The sequence below is a fragment of the Glycine soja genome, chromosome 4, assembly GCF_004193775.1.
Source record: "Glycine soja cultivar W05 chromosome 4, ASM419377v2, whole genome shotgun sequence".
Taxonomy (NCBI): domain Eukaryota; kingdom Viridiplantae; phylum Streptophyta; class Magnoliopsida; order Fabales; family Fabaceae; genus Glycine; species Glycine soja.
Genome location: NC_041005.1, coordinates 12,215,153 through 12,237,592, shown reverse-complemented (window position 1 = coordinate 12,237,592; position 22,440 = coordinate 12,215,153). Strand labels below are relative to the sequence as shown.

At 37.5% G+C, this 22,440-nt stretch overlaps 2 protein-coding genes across 5 annotated transcripts in view; both read right to left on the bottom strand.

Moving 5' to 3' along the window:
• The window catches only part of LOC114409362 (chloride channel protein CLC-f-like), a 28,640-nt gene extending 7,173 nt beyond the window's left edge, over positions 1–21,467 (bottom strand). For 2 of the 3 annotated variants that reach the window (XM_028372790.1, XM_028372792.1), the window contains exons 1-5: positions 20,685–21,467; positions 18,233–18,635; positions 12,592–12,786; positions 10,166–10,620; positions 7,683–7,787 (exon numbers count right to left, since the gene is read on the bottom strand). In XM_028372790.1, the coding sequence (XP_028228591.1) occupies positions 7,683–7,787; positions 10,166–10,620; positions 12,592–12,786; positions 18,233–18,635; positions 20,685–21,044 (1,518 nt within the window). In that variant the 5' untranslated portion in view covers positions 21,045–21,467. The remainder of the gene's footprint in view (positions 1–7,682; positions 7,788–10,165; positions 10,621–12,591; positions 12,787–18,232; positions 18,636–20,684) is intronic. The other variant, XM_028372791.1, reaches the window with a different exon arrangement.
• Positions 13,292–18,116, bottom strand: LOC114409361. Of its 2 annotated transcripts, XM_028372789.1 has the most exons (4): positions 16,985–18,116; positions 15,028–16,824; positions 14,791–14,909; positions 13,292–14,678 (listed from the first exon to the last, which is right to left on the bottom strand). In XM_028372789.1, exons 2-4 carry the CDS (start codon positions 16,811–16,813, stop codon positions 14,130–14,132), a joined length of 2,454 nt encoding a protein of 817 aa, XP_028228590.1. In that variant the 5' UTR covers positions 16,814–16,824; positions 16,985–18,116; the 3' UTR covers positions 13,292–14,129. The 2 variants fall into 2 exon arrangements, with proteins under 2 accessions (XP_028228590.1, XP_028228589.1); XM_028372788.1 differs by having other exon boundaries at positions 15,028–18,116.
• Positions 21,468–22,440: the final 973 nt, after the last annotated feature.

Sequence of the window (22,440 nt, the reverse complement as noted above, 5' to 3'; positions counted from 1 at the left end):
TAAGTCCTCTGATCGCGTGTTCGGTAGACACCGGCGATTGGGAATTTTTGTCCGCGTTTGTGGAGCGGTGGTACCGGGAGACGTCTAGTTTTCATCTCCCGGTGGGAGAGCTCACCATCACATTGGATGACGTCTCCTCTCTTCTCCATCTTCCCGTTATTGGCGACTTACACGCATTTGAGCCCTTGCACGTGGACGATGCGGTTCAAATGCTGGTGGACTTGTTGATGGTCTCTCCAGAGTCTGCTAGGGCTGAGACAGTCCAGTGTCGCGGACCGTACGTACGCCTGCAATGAGTACGTGTTATATATGAGCGCCGATGCCAGGCAGGTCATTGGACAGTTGCGACTCGCGCATATCTTCTTCACCTACTGGGTTGCACTCTGTTTGCTAACAAGAGTGCAACCAATGTCCATGTTGTCTACTTGGAGGCCCTTCGTGATCTCAGTATGACAGAGAGGTACGCCTGGGGAGTGGCTGCTCTGGTTCATATGTACGACCAGCTGAACGACGCATCTATGAGCCACAGTCGACAGCTTGGCAGTTACATCACACTGCTGCAGGTAACAAATATGTTTTTCATTCATTCAGGCTAAACAATGTTCAACTTTAAATTTTGTTACACTTTCATTATTAATGTTTATAATTTTAATGTTACATCTGTAGTGCTGAATTTAAGAGCACTTTCCCTCGGTCGCGGAGTCCACCGCTGATTAGGACTACGACGAGGCTTCTCCGCATGCGTACAGGTGGATTGCGACGAAGAAGACCGTGACGAGCATTCGCACGCCGTCGTACAGGGAGTGCCTGTACCGACTCCGGATTCTGGATGTCTGTTGGATCCCTTATGGAGAGCATCAGGAGGTCCGAGACTTCCACATCAAATCATGCTATTTCGATCTCTTGCGCTGGGGCCTGTTGCTGTTTATTACCGACCGGAGAGGGTCGTGCGGCAGTTTGGCTACACGCAGACCATTCCTGCTCCTCCTATCGATTCATGGGTCTCGTATGATAATATACACAACAGGTGGATGCACTACGAGGATCATATCGTACCAGCAGGTGAGGTGTGCGTTGTGTCAGGGGCATGTTTCAGTGACTACATCGACTGGTTCTTCCGCATCTCTCATCCTTTCATGACACCAGGCCACACATTAGATCCTCTGCCTCATGGTCACGCCCCGCAGCCCCGAGTCGTCCCTCAGGCCCCGCAGACGGATATCCCTCACGTGCCGGAGCCAGGAGCATCGTCCACATCTGCGGAGGAGCCTAGACATGCAGTGGTAAGTAATACTAATAATTTACGTCATTTACCTCAATATTTGCATAATAATTTATGTAATCAGTTTGTTTTGTATGTAACAGGAAGTTTGTGATGACATTGCTAAAAGGTTGGAGTGCCATCTGAGTCTAGGGGTGGTCACGCCTGGCTCATCGACACATGAGGTGATTGAAGAATGTCTCAGATTGGCCAGGAGTGTGACACAGGACCATCTAGTATACGTTAAGTGTAGACGCAGGCGGCGCACTGATCAGGCGTAGTTTATGTACATATTTTATATTGATATTCCTTGTATATACAGATATTGTACATGAACTTATTTCATGAGTATTGTTGGTTTTATTTATTTTCATTATTAATGTTAGTTTTATTTATTTTCATTGACTGTGTATTCCATTTGTGTCTATATACACGCGTGTTAAATTATTATAAATGGTCTAGTTAACTTAGTTTACCAACTAATAAAAAATAATTTAAAATATAAATTTAAATATAATTGAAATAAAGAAGTTGAAAAGGGTGTAAAAAAAATAAACAAAAAATGGACATCATTCGTTATCCAAGATCCTTATTTTATATAACGTACTAATATTTTTAAATTCTCTTATAATTACTATTTTCCCACTTATACTAATGATCATGTAAAAAAATATATTATAAAGTAGTTAGTATTTTAATTTTTAATATAATACTAATTATTTTTTTATATTCTTTATAATATTAATAATGATATGATTAATTATAAAAATAAAAATAAATTAATGATGATAATATTAATTTTATAAAATTATTATTATCTTCTATGTATTTATTGATTTTTATTAATATGTATAAAATAACCTTAAACAATATCTTTAAATATGTAGTTAATAAATTATTATTTGTCTTCTTACGGATCAAGTTGATCCGTAACTTGATCCGGAAGTGACTTACGGATCAAGTTGATCCGTAAGAGACTTCCGGATCAAGTTGATCCGTAACTTACAGATCAACTTGATCTGTAAGAGGAAAACTAAGCAAGGGCAATTTCGTCATTTTTATAGAATGCTGGGTGCACCAGCAATAATGCTGGGTGCACCTAGCAACACTCCATTCCTAGCTTGGTGAGAAAGGGTCTGACCCTAATTGGAAACTATATTCAAGAAACAGGAGGTGCAAAAAGGAATGTGGGCCCAAGGAAATAAATGGGATCCATGAGGAAAATAAAATGCAGACCAGCAGTCCTAATGGAAAGGAAAATAATACTAATCAAAACAGGCAACAGACACCAACAAAAATACCTAGAGGAAGTGGGCTGAAGGAGATTGCGGGTTGGGAGGAAAGGCACATGGAAAACCATATAACAGTGTCATTGAAGTCAGCCTCGAGCCCAACAAACCGTGAGTTGGTCAAAGAAGTAGCTAGCAATTGGGAGGTGGCAAAACAACTGGGAGTTACTTGCTGTGACCAGGAAGAGATAATGGTGGGTATAATGGTTGGCATGGAAGAAAGGGATATGGGAGAGGTTCAGAGGATGGGAAGCAATGAGGTTGATTAATGAAAGATTATAACATACAACATAAGGGGGTTGGGGAGGGGGATAAAGTGGGCATCAATCAAAAAATTGGAGACAAAAGAAAAAGTAGATGTGTTATGTTTACAAGAAACCAAGAAGGAAGTCATAGAAAACAATGTATGCCTGGCTTTGTGGGGTAACTATGGTGTTAGTTGGAAGATGCAGCCAGCATGTAATAGTGCTGGAGGACTACTTTGCATTTGGAATGAGGAAGCATTTAAAGTAGAAAAAAAGATGAGGGGAAATGGTTTCATTTACCTGAAAGGGGCATGGGCAGCAGATGGTGCAAAAGTGATAATTGTAAACATTTACTCGCCGTGCGATATAGTTCTGAAAAGAAATCTGTGGAAACAAATCAGACAGCTAAGAACTGCAAATATAGGGGAGCTATGGAGTATATTAGGAGACTTTAACAATGTTAGAAGACCATCAAAAAGAGTGGGGATTTCTCAAAGGATGCAAGATGAGAGTATTGTAAAGGAGTTTAATGATTGGATTGCTGAATTAGAGGTTGAGGATGTGCTTTGTGTGGGGTTGAAAGTTCACTTGGTATTGCAGAAGGTTGGATTAACAATGCTGCCAGCTACTTGAATTGCAGAAGGTTGCAAGCACCCTTTTCTTATTTGGGTATCCCTATTGGGGCAAACCCAAGGTGTAGTGAGACATGGGATGCAGTAGTTAAAAAAATGTGAGAGAAAATTGTCAAAGTGGAAAAAAATATCTTTCTTTCGAGGGAAGAGTGATTTTGATAAAGTCAGTCTTGAACTGGATCCCAATTTTCTACTTTTCTTTTTTCAGGGTGCCAAAGAAGATGGTAGACAGGTTGGTAAAGCTACAGATGTGGTTCTTGTGGGGAGGAAACCCAGATCAGAAGAAGATTTCCTGGGTGAGTTGGGGAACAACATGTATGCCAAAGGAGGCAGAGGGCCTGGGTATCAGGGATTTGAGAAAGTTCAACTATGCTTTACTTGGGAAATGGTGTTGGAACTTGTTTCATCATCAAGGTGAGTTGTGGGCACAAGTTCTGAATTCAAAATAAGGAGGTTGGCGGAATTTGGATGAGACAAGAAAATCTAACAGAGAATCTATATGGTGGAGGGACCTAAGCTTCATTTGCAATCAAGCGGAGGAAGGGAGCTGGTTTAATAACAACATAAAATGGAAAGTAGGTTCTGGTTCAAAAGTGTTGTTTTGGGAAGATGATTGGAAGGAGGAGGGAATGTCGCTGAAGGAGAAGTATCCAAGACTGTACCAGATTTCTCAACAATATATTCAACGAATGGGGATAACAAGAAATGCAGGTTGGGAATGACAACTGCAGTGGAGGAGGTTTTTTGTAGAGGGAGAAATAGTTACAACTGCAAATTTTATGGATGATATACAGGGTTTGGTAGTACAAGTGCAGCAACAAGTCACTTGGACTTGGGGAGGTGATTCAAGTGGGAAGTATTCAGTCGGAAATGCTTATATACTTCTCAACAGAGTCGTGGAAATCAATGATGCTAGCTGCTCTTTTTGCAGAAGTCATGAGGAGGATGCATCTCATTTATTTTCCAGTTGTGATAAAGTCTTGCTGTTGTGGTGAGAGTCGATGTCGTGGATAAATACTGTGGGGGCATTTTCAGAAACTCCGAAAAACCATTTCCTTCAATTTTCTAATTGTAATTCTGATGGTTTTAGGGGTCAACGATGGCAGAGTTGGTGAATTGCACTCACTTGGTGTACTTGGCATCATAGGAATAGGATTGTATTCCTAAATGAAAGCTTTAATGGTCATAAATTGATGGAGGATGCATTATTCTTCTGCTAGACCTGGTTTAAAAACCTGGAAAGAGGATTTGATATCCCATTTCACTCATGGTCTAGCAGTATTTGGGATGTTTTTTGTACTCAAGGGGGGAATAGTATATAAAATGTACAGTTTTGAGGTTGGGTGGTTACCTAGCTAATAGCCAGATCTTTGGTTCTCTAATACTTATTCTGTATATTGTATTAGCTAACCATAGGTCTACTCTCATTGATGCTAGGCTATTTGTAAATCAGTATCACTTGTACTGCTTTCATTAATATATATAATATATCTACTTTTGCTGACCAAAAAAAAAAAAGATAATTGCACAAGAATTAAAAAAACCTATTAAGTAGTTTAAGATCAAAGTCTGGAATTCATTTACCAAGACTTAATCCAACCTTGTTACTTGCTCACTGTGAACCCAAATCTGTGAAGCAGGCTTTGGCTGATTCAAAATGGTTTAATGCAATGAAACAAGAATATGAGGAACTGATGAATAACAAGACCTGGGATTTGGTTTCTCTTCCACCCAATAGGAAAGCAGTGGGTTGCAAATGGGTGTTCAGGGTCAAAGAAAATGCAGATGGGACTGTTAATAAATACAAAGCTAGACTGGTAGCAAAAGGATTTCATCTAGTGGCTGGTTTTGATTTCAACAAAACCTTTTCCCCTGTTACAGTAAGGTTGATTCTCACCCTGGCCCTAACCACTAAGTGGGAACTTTTTCAACTTGATGTAAACAATGCCTTCTTAAATGGCTTTCTAGAGGAAACTATCTATATTTAGCAGCCCCTGGATTTGAAAATCCCAATCTTTCTCTTGTTTGTAAATTGAATAAGGCTCTATATGGGCTCAAACAAGCACCACGACAGTGATTTGATAGACTAAAATCTACACTCTTGCATCTTGGCTTTTCTGCAAGCAAGTGTGATTCATCTCTTTTTGTCTTCAAAGATACCTCTCATATCGTCTATCTTTTGGTGTATGCTGATGATATTATAATCACTGGCAGTTCTGTCAATTTAGTCCAGCAGTTCACTGTCAAATTTCACTCTAATTTTTCCCTTAAACAACTTGAGAAACTGGATTATTTTTTTGGGAATTGAAGTGAAGACCCTAACTGATGGCTCTATTCTTCTAACTCGAGGCAAATATATAAGAGATCTCCTACAGAAAACTAAAATGGCTGAGGCTGAATCTATTGCTTCCCCAATGGTTTCTAGATGCAAGCTTACTAAAACAGGAGCAGACCTCTTCTCAGATCCTACTCTTTATAGATCAGTAGTTGGAGCTCTTCAATACTCCACTATAACCAGACCTGAACTAAGTTTTGCTGTAAACAAAGTCTGTCAATTCATGGCCAACCCTCTTGAATCTCACTGGACAGCAGTGAAAAGAATTCTCAGGTATCTCAAAGGCTCTTTACACCATGGCCTACTTCTCAAAGCGGCTACTCCTGGAATTCCCATTCCCATTAAGGCCTTTTGTGATGCAGACTGGGCTTCTGACCCTGATGGTCACAGATCTACTTCAGGAGCTGCTATTTATTTTGGCCCTAATCTTATATCTTGGTGGTCTAATTGTTGCAAGATCAAGTATTGAGGCTAAGTATCGAAGCCTAGCACAAGCCACAGCTCAAGTAGTGGGGATTCAAACTCTTCTGACTGAACTATCTGTTCCTTTCACTACTCCAGCAATTTTCTGTGGCAATCAAAGTGCTGTTGCCATCACTCATAACCCTGTTCTTCACTCCAGGACAAAGCACATGGAAATCGATATTTTCTTTGTTCGGGAGAAAGTTCTAGCTAAGAAGCTGCAAGTCAACCACATTCCTGCCATTGATTAGTGGGCAGATGCCTTGACCAAAGCTCTATCTTCAACCAGATTTGTTTTCTTGAGATCCAAACTCAATATCCTTGAGCCTCCTCCAAAGTCTAAACCTCATTTGAGTTTTTTTTTTTGGTTTTGGGGGGGGGCTATATTTAGAGTATTATAAGGAGCTGCAGTTATTTAACTGCAGTCTCCTCTAGCTTCTAGTGGAAGCTAGTTAGTTACTTCTAGTAGAAGCTAGTCAGTTGTAAGTAGTTAGTTAGTAGTTAGCCAATTCTGTTAGAGACCAACAGAATTGTCTATATATACTGTTTGTAAACCTGAAGTTCATTGAGTCAATAAATGATATTTTACTTCTTCATTTTCTCTCTCTCAATTCTCTTAGTCTAGAAACTCTATGAAATAGCCTCTATTAATGTAACTGCATTTGGCTAATTTACCCTTTGCTAAAATATTCAAAGCATCCATTACACCAATAATGCTCCCTCTTATTCCATTTAGTGGAGATACCAAACAAGGATAAAGTTGGAAAAAGAAAACACCACCTTCATTTTCTAAAACAACAGTTAAATTTTAACAAAACAAACTTCCTAAAGCAATAGATATTTTGAAAGAGGGAGTAAAGCAATGAATTTATGAATTCAAAACCACATTAAAAGTTAATTCACTTCACAGACAATAGATCATGTCCAACCACAAGAAGTTTAAGAAAAATGCAAGATCATTTGAAAGCAATTTTAGAGGGAGTAGCATAAAAATAAGCAACTGTGTCATAATGAGTAGTTGGATTAAAGTTGTTAACGTGAAAGACAGAGAAGGTTGCATTAAAAAGAGTTAATTACATAAGCAATTATTGCATACAAGAATAGCTACACATATACATATGAATTTGAAGAAAAAATATGCAGTTCTTTTTTCAATGCATGGATATAAATGTTCATATACTTTATCAAAACACAACAAAGCCATGGCGTCGTAAAGAAACAAATTCTCTAGCCATGGTGTAATATAAGAGATATGGAATTATGGATAACCATTAAGAACACAAGGAATCATGGTCAGAGTATACCAATCATCTTTAATAATTCAGCTACCGAAAAAGAAGACATTTACAATTGACTCATTTTGTTAGTCATAGGAAATAGTAGAACAGTGGAAAACTACACATGCAACAAACAGTAATTTTCCTTTTTTTTGGTAAGAGAATTATATTGAAGGATTACCATGAGTGGAAGCAGTATCCTATAATCTTTTGTCAGCTCAAACAGAAGTAGAACTGAAGTCAAAGGAACAGAACAAGCAGATGCTAATGTAGCAGCCATTCCAACCTGCAGAAGTTAGATTAACTTGTAACTATCTGAATCTTCATCAACCAAATCAGTATTATTGTCAGCAATGACATTTCTATAACCTACATACTTTATGGTGTGTTTGGTACCAAAGAAAATAGAATGAAGGAGTGGAAAAGGAATGAAAAGTAGTAAAAATCCATTCTTTCTACAGTTTGGAACACACCAAAAAAGGAGATGAAAGAATGAAATGAGTGGGACCCATGAAAAAAAAAAAGCAATCCTTCCTAAACTGGACGGAAAGCTAGCGGATGGGTCTTCAGCAGCGTTTCAAAACTTTGTATTTTGCAGCAAATTTTATATGTAGAATATGTAATAGAAATTTTAGAAATTATTTTCAACCATATATGAATAAAAATAAAGTAATAAATAAAAATAGTTATATACTTTTTTTAAAAGGCAAATTGATTTTTATTGAAAAGGGCATGAAAAAAAGTATATATAATATGATTTGTAGTGTCAATATTCTAAATTTAAATAATCAAACTATAAAAATAAAAAAGTTACTAATCAACTTTTTATTAATTAAAATAATTATTTTTATTCTACACTTTCCTTTTCTTTTCTTTCTTACCAAACCTAAAAAATCATCTTACTTTCCACTCCTTTTCTTTCCATCTCATTTCTTTCCTTCTACATTCTTTACTTTCACTTTCTTTTCCAAACCAAACATACTCTTACAGTAAATTTGGAGCTGTAGGTCAGTCTGAGGAGTGGTGTCTTCATGCTGCAGACTACCTCAATTGTGCTCTGCTCCAATTTCCTTTCTGCTATCTAGGTATCCCTATTGGTGTCAACCCCAAAAGAAAGGTGGTGTGGGATCCTATAATTAGGAAATTTGAGGCTAGGCTGAACAGGTGGAATCAGAGAAATATCTCCATGGCTGGCAGACTCACTCTTATTAATGCTGTCTTAACAGCACTACCTCTGTTCTACTTGCCTTTTTTCAGGGCCCCTAAACCAGTGATCATTAGGTTATCTGCCATTCAAAGACAATTTCTTTGGGGTGGTAACCGAGAAGAGAAGAAGATTGTCTGGGTATCTTGGACACAATGCTGTGCTTCTAGAGATGTGGGAGGTATGGGGATCAATGATCTTAACATCCTAAATAATGCTCTCCTAATCAAGTGGAAATGGCTGATGTTTCATCAACCACACCAGCTTTGGAATAGGATTTTGATCTCTAAATATAAAGGCTGGAGAGGATTGGATCAGGGGCCTCAAAAACATTATTTTTCTACCTGGTGGGCTGACCTAAAGGCTATTAATCAACATCAGAGTATGATTGCTGCCTCTAATCAATTCTGCTGGAAGGTGGGTAGGGGTGACCAAATTCTGTTTTGGGAAGATGCTTGAGCTGAGGATGGGATTCCCCTCAAAGACCAATTTCCAGATTTATACCGAATTTCCTCTCAAAGAAACCACATAGTGGCTGATATGGGATCCTTCTCCGAAAGTGGGTGGGAATGGAATCTTCTTTGGAGAAGAAACCTGTTTGATAATGAGATGGGAATAGCTTCAAAATTCATTGACCAAATCTCAGCAATCAGGTTAAATAGCAACTTGAAGGACACCTGGGTTTGGAGAGCTGACACTAATGGAATCTTCTCTACCAAATCTGCTTACCAAGTTTTAAAAGATGAGCAGCCTTCTGAAGTTCAGTACTTGGCATTCCAGCAACTCTGGGATATTAAAATCCCCTCGAGAGCCTTGTCCTTTGCCTGGAGATTGTAATGGGATAGACTTCCTACTAAGGATAACCTAGCTAGGAGGCAAATTCAAACTGACAGTGACCTATGTCCATTCTGCCACAGCAAGCCTGAGTATGCATCCCATTTGTTCTTCACTTGTGACAAAATTCAGCCCCTGTGGTGGGAATTCTTATCCTGGGTGAAGGAAGTCAGAATCATCCATTGTAGACCAATGGATAATTTTCTCCAGCATTCACCTACTGCAGGAACATTGGCTACTGATAGAAGATGGAAAATCTGGTGGTTGGCAGCTACAAATTCAATCTGGAAGCTCAGAAATGATATCATCTTCCATAGTCAATCCTTTGATATTTCTAAACTGGCAGATAGTACTCTTTTCCTTATGTGGACCTGGCTGAAGGGGTGGGAAAGGGATTTCAGTGTCCCTTTTCTCCAGTGGTCCTCAGCAATGTCTTTAGCATTTAAATAATGCTTCTAGGAAGGGCAGGGTTTGTGTTTTGTTATTGTGATGGTTGTTTGTATGTTTAGTTTCTTCAGAAGTCAATCTTTCATTGTATCCTGTAGTACCACTGGTACTTTTAATCATTAATAAATTATCTTTGCAGTTAAAAAAAAAAAAAAACTCTTACAGTAAATTCAGCTTACCAGAGCATATGCTGGGGGCTGAGCAACAGCGGTATTTCCAGGAATTGCTGAATTAATAACTTCAGCAGAAAAGCCTCCAAATACAGCACCAGCTGCAGCACCTATCATTAAACTCGGTGCATAAAGACCACCTACTAGCCCAGATCCCTTGCAAAGAGCTGTTGCAATAACTTTAGCAAATACCAATTGAGCCAGAAGCCATATTCCAGGAGCTGAAGCACTCTTTCCAGTGCGTAGAATTTCTTCCACATTTGTGAAACCCCAATACAATATTCCAGGATATTTAAGAGCAATGATCCCAGCTCCAAAGCCACCTAAAGCAGGGCAGACCACAGTAGGAATGCCAAACTTATCCTGAATAGTCTTAAATAATTTGGTGAACCAAGCAACCAAACGAGTCAGGGCCACACTTATAACACCACATAGCATTCCCAATATCAGGTATAAAGGTAGCTCTGCATGCAACATCATGATGAAATATCAGACAACATGTGAATCAGGGTAAGGTTTTCTTCTATTGAAAAACAAATAAGATTAATATTGGTTGACAATAGAGCTTATGTAGCAGTGACTAACTGATAGGTATTAATTATCAATGGAAACTGTAAATTCAGAGAATGAAACTTAGAAAAGGAAAGTGCACAAACGAAATGAGAGCAAATGCTCCCCCAAGCTAGAGAAAGGTTCTCAAAACTCCAAGTTCTATTCCGAATCCATCATACCCCTTGCAATCAATTGCCAATCCCAATATAACAGAAACACTATTCAGATTCTCTCTCCTCTAACTAATTCCCACTACTCCCCCACTAACAGAAATTGGCATCAGCCCTTATGTTGTTTGGGCCTTCGAGAATATGTCTTAAAAGGCCTATCCCACTTAGAGGCTAATTTCCTATCACTAACTCAGGTTTTTCTATTAAAACGGATCAATGGAGCTCTTAGAATGTAGGTTTGGGCCTAACTCAACCCAAAAGCTAGCTCATAGGGTGAGGGTTGTTTCTCACGTATCTATTCTATCATGGTCTTATCTCTAACTGATCTGGGACTTGAGTTTTTCTCAATAGGAGCATAGGCAAAAAAGATTAGATCTATACAATGTGATTAACAGGGGACTGAGGCTTTGAATAAACCCTTTTAGAAGACAAAGGGGAAAAAATAAAAAGCGTTCTATTGAGGGTAGGCTGCAGAGAGAGAAAATTGAAGCATATAATGAAAATTGTTTCTCAACTATGCCACATATTAATGAATATAAAAAAATACAATACAATTTTCTTAGTTACTATATTTACATGATACATTGACAGACATAACACAACTCTAACCCTCTTCTTCAAGCTAAGGCATATATGTCATATGTGTCAAGTTTGTTACAAAGATAACTTATTTCAGAACCACTGTTTTGTGGGTCTGGCAAGTATGGATGATGTTAGTGAATCTGTTAGAATCAGAATCTGAATTTTTTAGAATCATAATCATTTTTAGGAATTATTTCTGAACTGATTTCTAAGGATTTGCTGCAAATAATTAGTATGATTTGTTTCCAAAATAAATGGTTATCAGTCTGATTCTCAGGGATTGAAGAAGAGAGAGAGAGAGACCATTAAAAAAAGGAATAATGTCTCAGTGAGGAAGACCTAGGCAAATGTTGCAGACCTATAGGCCTCTGAAACTCAAGAAAAAGGAACACAGGTCAAGGCGATAGATGAAGGTAAACCTGGGGCCTCAGAGGTTCAAACTTGAAGTACCAGCCCAGAATTAAAATTGAAGGCAAGCCACAACTGGACTAACCAAACTACTTGAAATTGGATTTGAGGAGAGTGTTGGAAAAATGAAGTCCCACATTGGTCAGTAATATGAAATTACAAGTGAATATAAAGCAAGGGATGTCAAGTCCAACTAGTCAAGTCATTTTGGACAAATAATCCCACTCGAGTTGAAGTCAACATCACAAGATCTCTCCTCACACTTTCCCACATAGCAAAACGGGATGGGCAGATCTAAATTCCAACAGATTATTATAGAGCTGTATTTATACATCTGCTAATGGCCTATTTATAAATTCTTATAAAGTTTTTCAGCAAACTTTTTGAACTGAACATAGATTAATTTTTTTGTTATTAACATGTATCAAGTTATTGAGTCCAAATTAAAGTCACTTTTTGGGAATAAAAATAGATTGGATACTAAAAAATGTGGAATTAGGAAATCAAAAGTACTTTTCATAATTCATATATACAGTACTTTCAACAAAATCCTTCAAAAAAAATGTGTCGATAACCTCATCAATACAATCAACAATAAATTCAGCAGAAATAGTAAAGCAATCCCTTTTCATCTGGCAAAAAATGCGAACAGATTTGAAAAGGCAAATATGATGACAAACCGAAACCATATATAATATACACAACAAGGTTAAGGAAAAGTACCAGCAGCAGATTTCAAATCATACTCGGGTATTGTGAAAGCAGATTGGATCCCCTGTAAAACATTAGATACAGTTGACGAGATAACAGAAGCCAATATAATCATGGCAGTTGTAAATGGGGGAGAGTTCTCTGCACGAAGAGGCCTCAGCACAGTTTCGATAGCAAAGAAACAACCAGCAACTGGTGCATTGAAGCCTAAACAAAGGAAAATTGAAAGCTAAAACAACCAACATTTAGAAATCCAAAGCATAATAATCCAGATTCCAGATACTGCAAAGTAAATCCATACTATTAAAAAGGAACAAGATCAGCAAGGAAAGACCAGATTGATTTAACTCTCTAGCAAAGCTAGGTGCCACAAGATAGAAGAAAAGAAAACAGTCAAGGGACTCAATCTTCAAGTATGAAAGAAATTTTCATTCACTCAAATGAGGTTTATTCATAATTTTATAGAACTGACATTGGAACACAATATATAAGAGTTTATTATATTTAATCTGGAGCTCCATTAAAAAAACATAAAGAAGTTACTAAAATAGTGTGCGTGTAAACTTACTGCTCAATAAAAATTTATAATGATTTGTTCAACTTATTTCCTGTGACCTGGCAACAAAATTAATTGTCCACAGTTTATCAGCAAAAATAATTCAGCTCTTTACGAGATAACATCTTATTAGGACCCCGCCTCCTGCAACAATACGGTTTTTTATTATAAAACAATAATGTATGACAGGAAAGGGAACAGAGGATAGATCAGGAATCCTCTTAAGGCACAAGAAGGTGAGATGGGAGCAAAAATAGATCATATAAGCCACCCCAAGTTTCTTTGTTTGTCTGACCCTGTCCTTTTGCAACAGGATTGAGACCAGAGTTAAGCTAGAATTAAAAAATTGAAAAGAAACTAAAACCACAACCAAAACATCTTCTGCCTCTTTTATGGGATACGGGTGGTTTTCTTAGCCCCAAAACTCAGCCAATGGTCATTTTCAAGAGGATTTTGTCATATTTTCAAGATATTTAGTTTTCTCTCAACATAATTATTTTCCTTGTTTCTTTCGGGGGGATGTTTTAAAATTCTCTACAGTACTTTCTCTTTTTCCTTAATTAAAAGTTTCTTTTATTAAAAGAAAGTGACAAATCTCCAAAAGGGCTACCTATAGAGGGTCTGACCAGAAAGGCTGAATGAAGCATCATAGAGTGCAGCCACCAAGACATCAGCTCTCAAGGGCAATGCTATGATAGGGATCAATGTTGTTAATGGCGGATGGCGGTTCATGGCGGAAAGCAAAAAATCCGCCATAAAAATATGGCGGATGGCGTAGCGGAAAATGGCGGATGTCATGGCGGACAAAAAAAGAAATACATATATATAAACTCATTGAAATTGAAAAAAAACAAAGGATTGCATTCAAATAAACTAAAAAAGTTTCACGAGTTCATACAATAATCAAGTACCAACACCAAATAAACTCATTAAAGAGTTCAAAATAAGAAAATGATAAAAATATAATGCAAAGTGCAAAGTGAAGGTTGAGGCTCTAATCATCTTCTCCAATCCCAACATAATCATCTTTGTTGTTATCATATGGTAATGGAGCATCTCCCTCTCCCTCTTCCCCATCAGACGCCTCAAAATTGACCATGATTTCTTCTTCTTTAGATTCAAGATCAATATTCTCCTCAAAATCTAGATCTTCATCATTTTCTTGGACTGCTTTTTGCTTCCTTGATGAAGATCCAACAACCATTGCCTGTTTTTTAGAAGTTTGGGCAGCAGCAACACTTGTTGTTTTTTGCTTTTTCCGCCTAGTATACATCCTACACTCTCCAACCCCCGAAGCCTGATACACAGTTGCCCAATTTAGAGCATCGTCATCTTCAAATACCAAATCATTTCCAGCATCATTATCATCATCTTGATCCATCTCTCCCACGAGCCATTCATTGCACACATCAATATCATTAAGAGAAATTGGATCAATTTCATCTCTTGCATTATATCTTTGCTTCAATTGTTGGTTGTATTTGACAAACACCAAATCATGCAACCTCTTGTGCTCAACCCTATTTCTTTTTTTGGAATGAATCTACAACATAACAAATAAATGTTGATTTCAATCTCAAATATACTCCAAATAAAACTTGATCATCAAAATTAAATAAAATTAAAAAGTATAGTTAGAGTTTTGTCACAATTACTTGCTCAAACACACTCCAATTTCTTTCACATCCTGAAGCACTGCAAGTCAAACTTAAAATTTTAATAGCTAGCTTTTGCAAATTTGGAGTTTGTGACCCAAACATTCGCCACCAATATGCTGCAATACCAATTACCAACCAAGAGCATAACTTCAAAGTTAGAATTCTGAATTATAACACTAATACATAAAAAAATAGTATGGTATTTGTATTTGTCATATGGTAAAAGTTTCTTACTAGGAGAATGAGTTTTCCTTTGAGCCATTGCAAAGTCAGAACCAAAGTGTTCAGCACCAATCTTGTAAAGATGCAACTCGGTTAGAATTTTCTGTTGCACATCAAATTGTGGAATCAACTTCTTAATGCACTCAAACAAACCATTGGTGACCTCAAAATCAAACTCCAAGTCAGTGTTGTCATAAAAGAACAATGGATTTAAGAAGTGGGCAGCTGCATGCAATGGCCTATGAAGCTGACAATTCCATCTTTTATCAATGATTGCAAACACATCTTTGTACTTGCTTTCATTGTTGTTAAAAGACTTGATAATTGTTTCTTTTGCCTTGTCCATTGCTTCATAAATATAGCCCATGGCTGGTTTCTTTTCACCATCCACAAGACGAAGCACTTTCACAAGTGGAGCCATGACTTTAAGAGTGTAAACCACACTATTCCAAAAAGAAGGCATGAGAACTACCTTTGCAGCTTCTTTTCCCTTAGGCTCCTTAGATAGCTTGTTCAAGGTCCATTCATCAGAAGTAAACATCTTTCTAATATTTGCTTTCTCTTTGGGGAGCCTTTTCAAGGTTAGATAAGAAGTGGCAAATCTAGTAATAGCATGTCTCACCAATTCCCTCTTGTTTGTAAAATTTCTCAGCAAACTTAAGGTACTAGAATGGGCATAGATAAACCCAACTAGATTAATTGCCCTTCTAATTGTCTTCATTATCAAGGGAAGCTTCCCAATATCTTCAAGTATCAAATCAATACAATGAGCTGCACAAGGAGTCCAATAAATATGTTTCCTTTTCTCCTCCAACAACTTACCCGCTAAAACATAGTTGCTCCTTTTATCGGTTACAACTTGAACAACATTCTCTTCTCCAACTTCCTCCACAATGGCATCAAGCAACTCAAAAAGCTTTTCACCTGCCTTTACAAAATCAGAGTCATCAACAGACTTCAAAAACATGGTACCAGCTTGAGAGTTAATCAAAAAATTAATGATGCATCTTTGTTTCCGATCAGTCCATGCATCGGACATAATAGTACAACCATACTTGACCCATTGCTCCCTATGACCTTTCATCAAATTTTCAGTATATTCAACTTCCTTCTTGAGGAGTGGAACTCTGATGTCATGATAGCTAGGAATGGGCAAATGTGGCCCATATTGACCAATGGCTGCAACCATATTCTCAAAGCTTTTCAATTTAATGAGATTGAATGACAAACCTGCTTGATACCAAAAGCGAGCAATATGTTGATGTACCTTCAATACTTCATTCTTATCCATTGACTCTCTAATGTTCATTTGCCTCAACATCTTCATTTTTCTCCGATTGATTGCATTTTCTGGATTCTTACAAAATTTGTCCATTGGTCCTTTTTTAGTTCCACACTTTGTCTTTGCACTTGCAGCAGCATTACAAGAGTCTGCAAACTCATCTTCTTCACTTCCATCACATCCAATTGGTTCACCAAATTCAAAATCTCTTATATTTGTCATATTACCACTGCCAAAAGTACTGTAAGTGGTCCCACTTTTTTTTATAGTCATATATTCCTTCAACTCTTCGACTACATTTGGTGGAGTTTTCTTGCAAGCTGCAACGTTACCCGACTTCCTAATCAGGTGTTGTTTGGCTCTGGTTATTTCTCCCTTTGTGATTTTTCCACAGAAATTACAAACAATGGTGTTTGTATCTCCTTCCACTAGTGAATGACAATATTTCCAGTCTGGGTCTGCCTTATTTTTCCTCGTTGCACTTGCAGTAGCAGCATCGGATGATGGTTCAGCCATTTAAAAGAGGACTAAACAAAAAAAATAAAAATTGTGGTGTCAAATAGAAAAAAAAAATTAAAAATAGGACTGTCGAAAGTAAAAAGAGGGTGTCAAATAGAAAAACGGAAAAAAAAAACTACAGACAAAAAAAAGGGGTGTCAAGCAGCAAAAAAAAAAAACTTTGCCCACCAGTATAAGTCGCGATGTTTGCGTGTGGGTTGGGTCATCGCCTCCGTGCTCGTTGCCGTCGTTCACGCCGTGCTCGTCGCCGCCGTTTGCGCTGTGGGTCGTCGCTGCCATGCTCGTTGCCGCCGTTCACGCCGTGGGTCGTCGCTGCTGGCTGCTGTGTGCAGCGGGTCACGTGTGGCTGCTGTCGTGGCTGGTTGCAGGGGTCGTGGATGGGTTCCGAGGTCGCGCTGTGTGTTGGAGCTTCGAGGGGTAACAGCTGTGTTCTGAAAGCTTGGAGGGGTCATGGTTTTCATTAAGTTACCGGGTAGGGTTGGGTCGGGTCAGCCCAACTCCTACCGCGGACCAAAAAAACAAAACAAATTCTGCCATTTTCCGCCTCGCCGCCATATCCGCCATGGCCACCATGGCTATGGCGGCCGCCATGGCGCCGCCATCTTCAACCCGCCACGCCACCGCTATTCGGTGGCATTTTTTCAGAAATCCGCTACGCAACTCCGCCATGGCGCCGCCATGGCCGCCATTTAACAACACTGATAGGGATGTGGGTATTACGGATGTCTATGTCCAACATTGAGTAGTATGGGGTGCTCAGTGGGGTACCTAAGTGGTCTGGTTCTCCCCCCTTTGATAGCTAACTTTTAAGGGAGGGTTCCCCAAGTGTTTGGGTGCTTATCAGAAATAGGAGATACCGGCCTGTGAAGAATAGCAATCGCAAGGGCCGCAACTTTCACAGATAGTGGCTGCAACTCCCTTTGCAATAGCAGTTCTATAGCCAGGTTATTTTCAGCTATGGTGTTAAGATATAGCAGTTCTGCATCATTCTTCTTTTATGAAAAGAAAGTAGAAAAACAAATAACACATCATGTATACTAGGATATTTTAATTTTGGAAAATTTACAATGAGTAAAACATGGCAGGCATATGGTGAACCAATAAATAACTTCTTTTTTTTAATAATTTTTCATTGGTTAAATCACCATTAAAAACTTTCAACGAGGTTTAAATGACCATAACATGAAATGAAGCGGTAAAGCGGTAAAGTTGTGCCTTGGTGACTTGTTGGTCATGGGTTCGAATCCGGAAACAGCCTCTTTGCATATGCAAGGGTAAGGCTGCGTACAATATCCCTCCCCCATACCTTCGCATAGCGAAGAGCCTCTGAGCAATGGGGTACGAAGTTTTTTAACATGAAATGAATAAACATAAAAATGATTTTTAAAAAGTGATTTTGACAATATTGCCAGCTACCTGAAGAAATACCAGCTGCTGCACCAGCCGCAACAAGTGCTATTTTCCTCTCTCTGTTGTGTTCCATCGTTAGTGAAAATCCGTTGGCACATGACTTCCCAATATCAACACTAGGACCTTCGGGGCCCAATGAACAGCCCGTACCTAAAGTAACTGCAGCCTGGATAGCCTTTATTGTTGGAAAGATTCCTGCAAGAAAATCAAAACCTTGTGTTTGAGAGGAAGTGGATTGCTTTATTTGGTCCAGTATTTCCAGTAAACCACACATCATGCCGACAATGACTCCTCCAGTGACAGGTATTAAAAGGATTCGATGCCATGTATCAGCCAATCTCTGAATACGAAGCCAGGCAGCACCCTCAACTGGAGTGCCAGCCCATACCCATTCATGTATTATATGCACCTAGATTACCACATTTCATTATATGTCAGATAAATCATCTTCCTCGGCAGGTTTGGCAAAGATCCTTACATAAAAAATAGAATATGCATAACCAGATAGCCCAAAACCAAATGATTTTAGTGTTCACTGTGTAACAAAGAAACAGACAAAAGACAAGTATCAAAGATGGCTTGGCAAGCACGGCAGCATAATTTATAAATGCCCAAGTTCTTACGAGACAACATTAAAAAATAAAAATATACAACTACAAGCGCGCCTTTTCTCACTAGGTCTACATGTACATGGATCAAATGATATCACAATGTTCCATTGTAAATAATGTCTACAGACAAATTATAGAGTTCTAAATCCTCCTTAATTGTTTCTCCTAAAAACTTTATTAGTCTCCCTCTGCCTCAAACCACTAGGCTACCCTCCATCTGATCTACTCTCCTTACTGCACTTGTGTAAGTCTTCTCCAGTCTCCACACATGCCCAAACCAACAAAAGTGCGACTAAACAATAGAAGCAATAAAGAAAAGAAAACAGCTACAAAAAGACTTACGGATGACATAACTGCCAACAAGATTAGTAGAAAAAGAAAAATTGAAATCATTTCAGTCAGTTATGATTTATGCAGAGTTTTTATATTTGTTCTTGGGTTTTTCCCAATACCAATGAAGAGGCAGACCAACAAAGCACATGAGAAGAAATTTCCACAAGCATAAATTATGGGGTTGTTTAATTCTTACCAATGAAGAGGCAGACCAACAAAGCACATGAGAAGAAATTTCCACAAGCATAAATTATGGGGTTGTTTAATTCTTAAACCAGCCCTCCTACTATTTAACATTTAAGACAGTACTTACTTCACTTCTAAGTTTTAACATTAGAGAAATTCTTATGAACTTTGAGAGCTCTACACCCGTGACCAGTCCAATAAAAATACATATGATAGAAGACAACATGAATACATGTCATCTGATCAAATTCATAAGATTACAATTTACAAACAATTTAAACAAGATCTGGATCCTCGAAACTTAACTATTACTAACTCTTTCTCCTAACATAATATTATAGTATGTTTTTGTTCCTGTCCATTGAGATCAATGTTGACACATTTCATACATGACAAACACATTTTGGTTTTAGAATCTGAACATCTTGCCTCCATTGTATGAACTTGTATAAGAAACACATCAACAAAGCCCAACCAGTATAGCAAGCAACTCAAAAAATGTTCTTTAGTGAGAGATTAACAATATCAAGCATCAATCCTTTTACCAATGGTTGGAATTGGCTACATGAACCAAATGACAACATAATGCTCATGCGTAAATCTACTATAGGAAACCTGTGCAAAGAACAAGCTGAAATCCACTATAGCAAAGCAACTCAAAAAAAATTCCATAGCAAGAGATTAACAACAACAATAACCATCAAGCCTTTCACCAATGGATGGAGATGGCTACATAAATCAAATGACACCATTAAGCTCAGTCATAAATCATGTCTACTGACAAACTATAGACCTCTTAAGTCCTTCCTAATGGTTTGGTCAATAGGTTCTATAGGTCTCCCTCAGCCTCCAGTAATTGGAACCATAGTTACCAAGCACATGGTATGGGTATGTGGCTCTAGTATGTACCCAGTTCATCACTTTACAACAAACTTACCCAAACAAAAAACTGATTCGGATTATAATTAATTATACATATAACTGATTATTGAAATGATCAAATTTCCGCAGTTGCTAGACACACCCTAATAGAAGATTTCCTTTAAAGAGAATCCAATATGCTCTAAGTGCTATTGGTGAATTTGGTATGCAATACAAAATTCTGAAACTATCAATGTTTTGCGACTGAGATTTTGGGCATAAACTCAATGTTTTTGGACTCTCCGCGACTGCAACTACAGCCACATTTGTCTACAACATCAAGGATCGCAATGAAACTGCAATTTAAAACCTTGGTAACTACAAATTGGACTATCCTGTATGTGATCTGTAAGAGAAAAACTACTGAGAGTCGAGATTAACCAAAAAAGAAAGAAAATTTGGCATACCCCTTTATTAAAAAGTGCCACAAAGAGGCCAGTGGTGAGTCCAATGAGGCAACCAAAGAGAAGCAACGCCCATTCAGGAGGTGCACTGTCCCCAAGCACATCAACAGAAGAATCAAGATCCACATCGTGGAGATGCCGATTCTGATCTCTTCTATCTCTATCCCTATCCCTATCCCCTTCTTTGTCAATGTGCTTGAAACTGTGTCGGTGACCCGACAACCTTAGCAAATCCCTGAAACCTCTGTTGTTGTTGTTGTTGCCACTGCTGCCATTGACGACCGCCAACGCCAATTCCGAGCCTCGAACCTCCACGTCATCCTCGGACGCCCCGAGAAGACGACGCTGATCGCTCTCCGACATTGAAGAAATTTCCTCAGATTCCTCCCAAACCCATCAATAAAATGGCCTCAAATTCAAAAATACACGTCCCAAATCGCTTGAATTTCAAAACCCGCGTCTCAAATTGCTTGGATTTCAAAACCCATTTCTCAAATTCTTAACATTTTGAAGATAGATGGATTCCAAACGAATGGATCTCGCGGTGGCGTGGCGTGGCGTCACTGTTGCATGTGGCGAAGAAGTAGCGTTGGGCACGTTTCCAATATAACTTTGTTGGTTTGTTCCTTTTATTCAATCAAAATCAAAGCACTGTCTGCGTCTTCTTTACTTCTCACAAACCTTCTCTATATGTGGTGTGTTCTTTTCTCAGTTCTCACAGGTCTCCTCTCTCCAGCCCCAGAAAGCGTGTTTTCATCAAAACTGAAAACTACGTCCCCTCTTTATTTTAATTTTTTTTATATATAAAAAGTAGTGTAAGAAGTCGCTCGAAGTTGAAAATTATCTATATATTTATTATATATAATTAGATGTAACTTGTTTTAATAAATAGATATTACAGTAAAATATTTAGTAATTTATAATAATTGAAAATAAAAATATTTAAAAGAAATATGACATCAAAATATTTAGTAATTCATGGTCTTCTAAATATTGTTATACTTTCTTTCCTATGTTCCAAAACAATTTTCTTCTTAATTTAATTTAATATATGAAAAAAATTAATTAATATTATATTAAAAATTAATCTTATATTTTCATCATTTTATTTTAGATTTTATTATTTATCATTAAGAGATATAAGTGAAAAAAATTAATTAATATCATGTTAAAAAATTAAAATAATAATTATTTTAGGATAATTTATTTCTTTTATACCACAATTATAATATAATAAAGGAAATACAATTTAATTATTTTTTTGCAAAATTATGCAATTTATTTTAGGATAAGAATTTAGAGCAAATTAAAACAACACATCCTAAGTTTCGTCTAATTAAACATAACTCTATTTTTTTTCTTTTCTTACACTAATTCTTTTTAAGTTTGAAAATATTACATTGATATATTTTATATATTTAAAAATATTATATTAATATTTCCTTACACCTACAGAAGAAATAAAAGTAATAATAGTTAAAAAAAATAACAGATATTTGTGTAATTAAATAAAATCTCGTAATGTTATTGTAATTTTCTCTAGAATTTAATTTAATTAGATTTTAATAGATATGAAAAGAAAAAGTTCTTTTCAGCTTTTTTTCCTTATTATTCAAAGACTAGTTCGTTCTAAAAACAAAAAACTCAATTTCCATTTATTTGGGCAGTTTATCAATTACCAATCATGTCAAATAAAATCACTCTTGAGACTTTTATCTAGTTTCATTCACTCATATATAATCATTTATTAGTATATGTG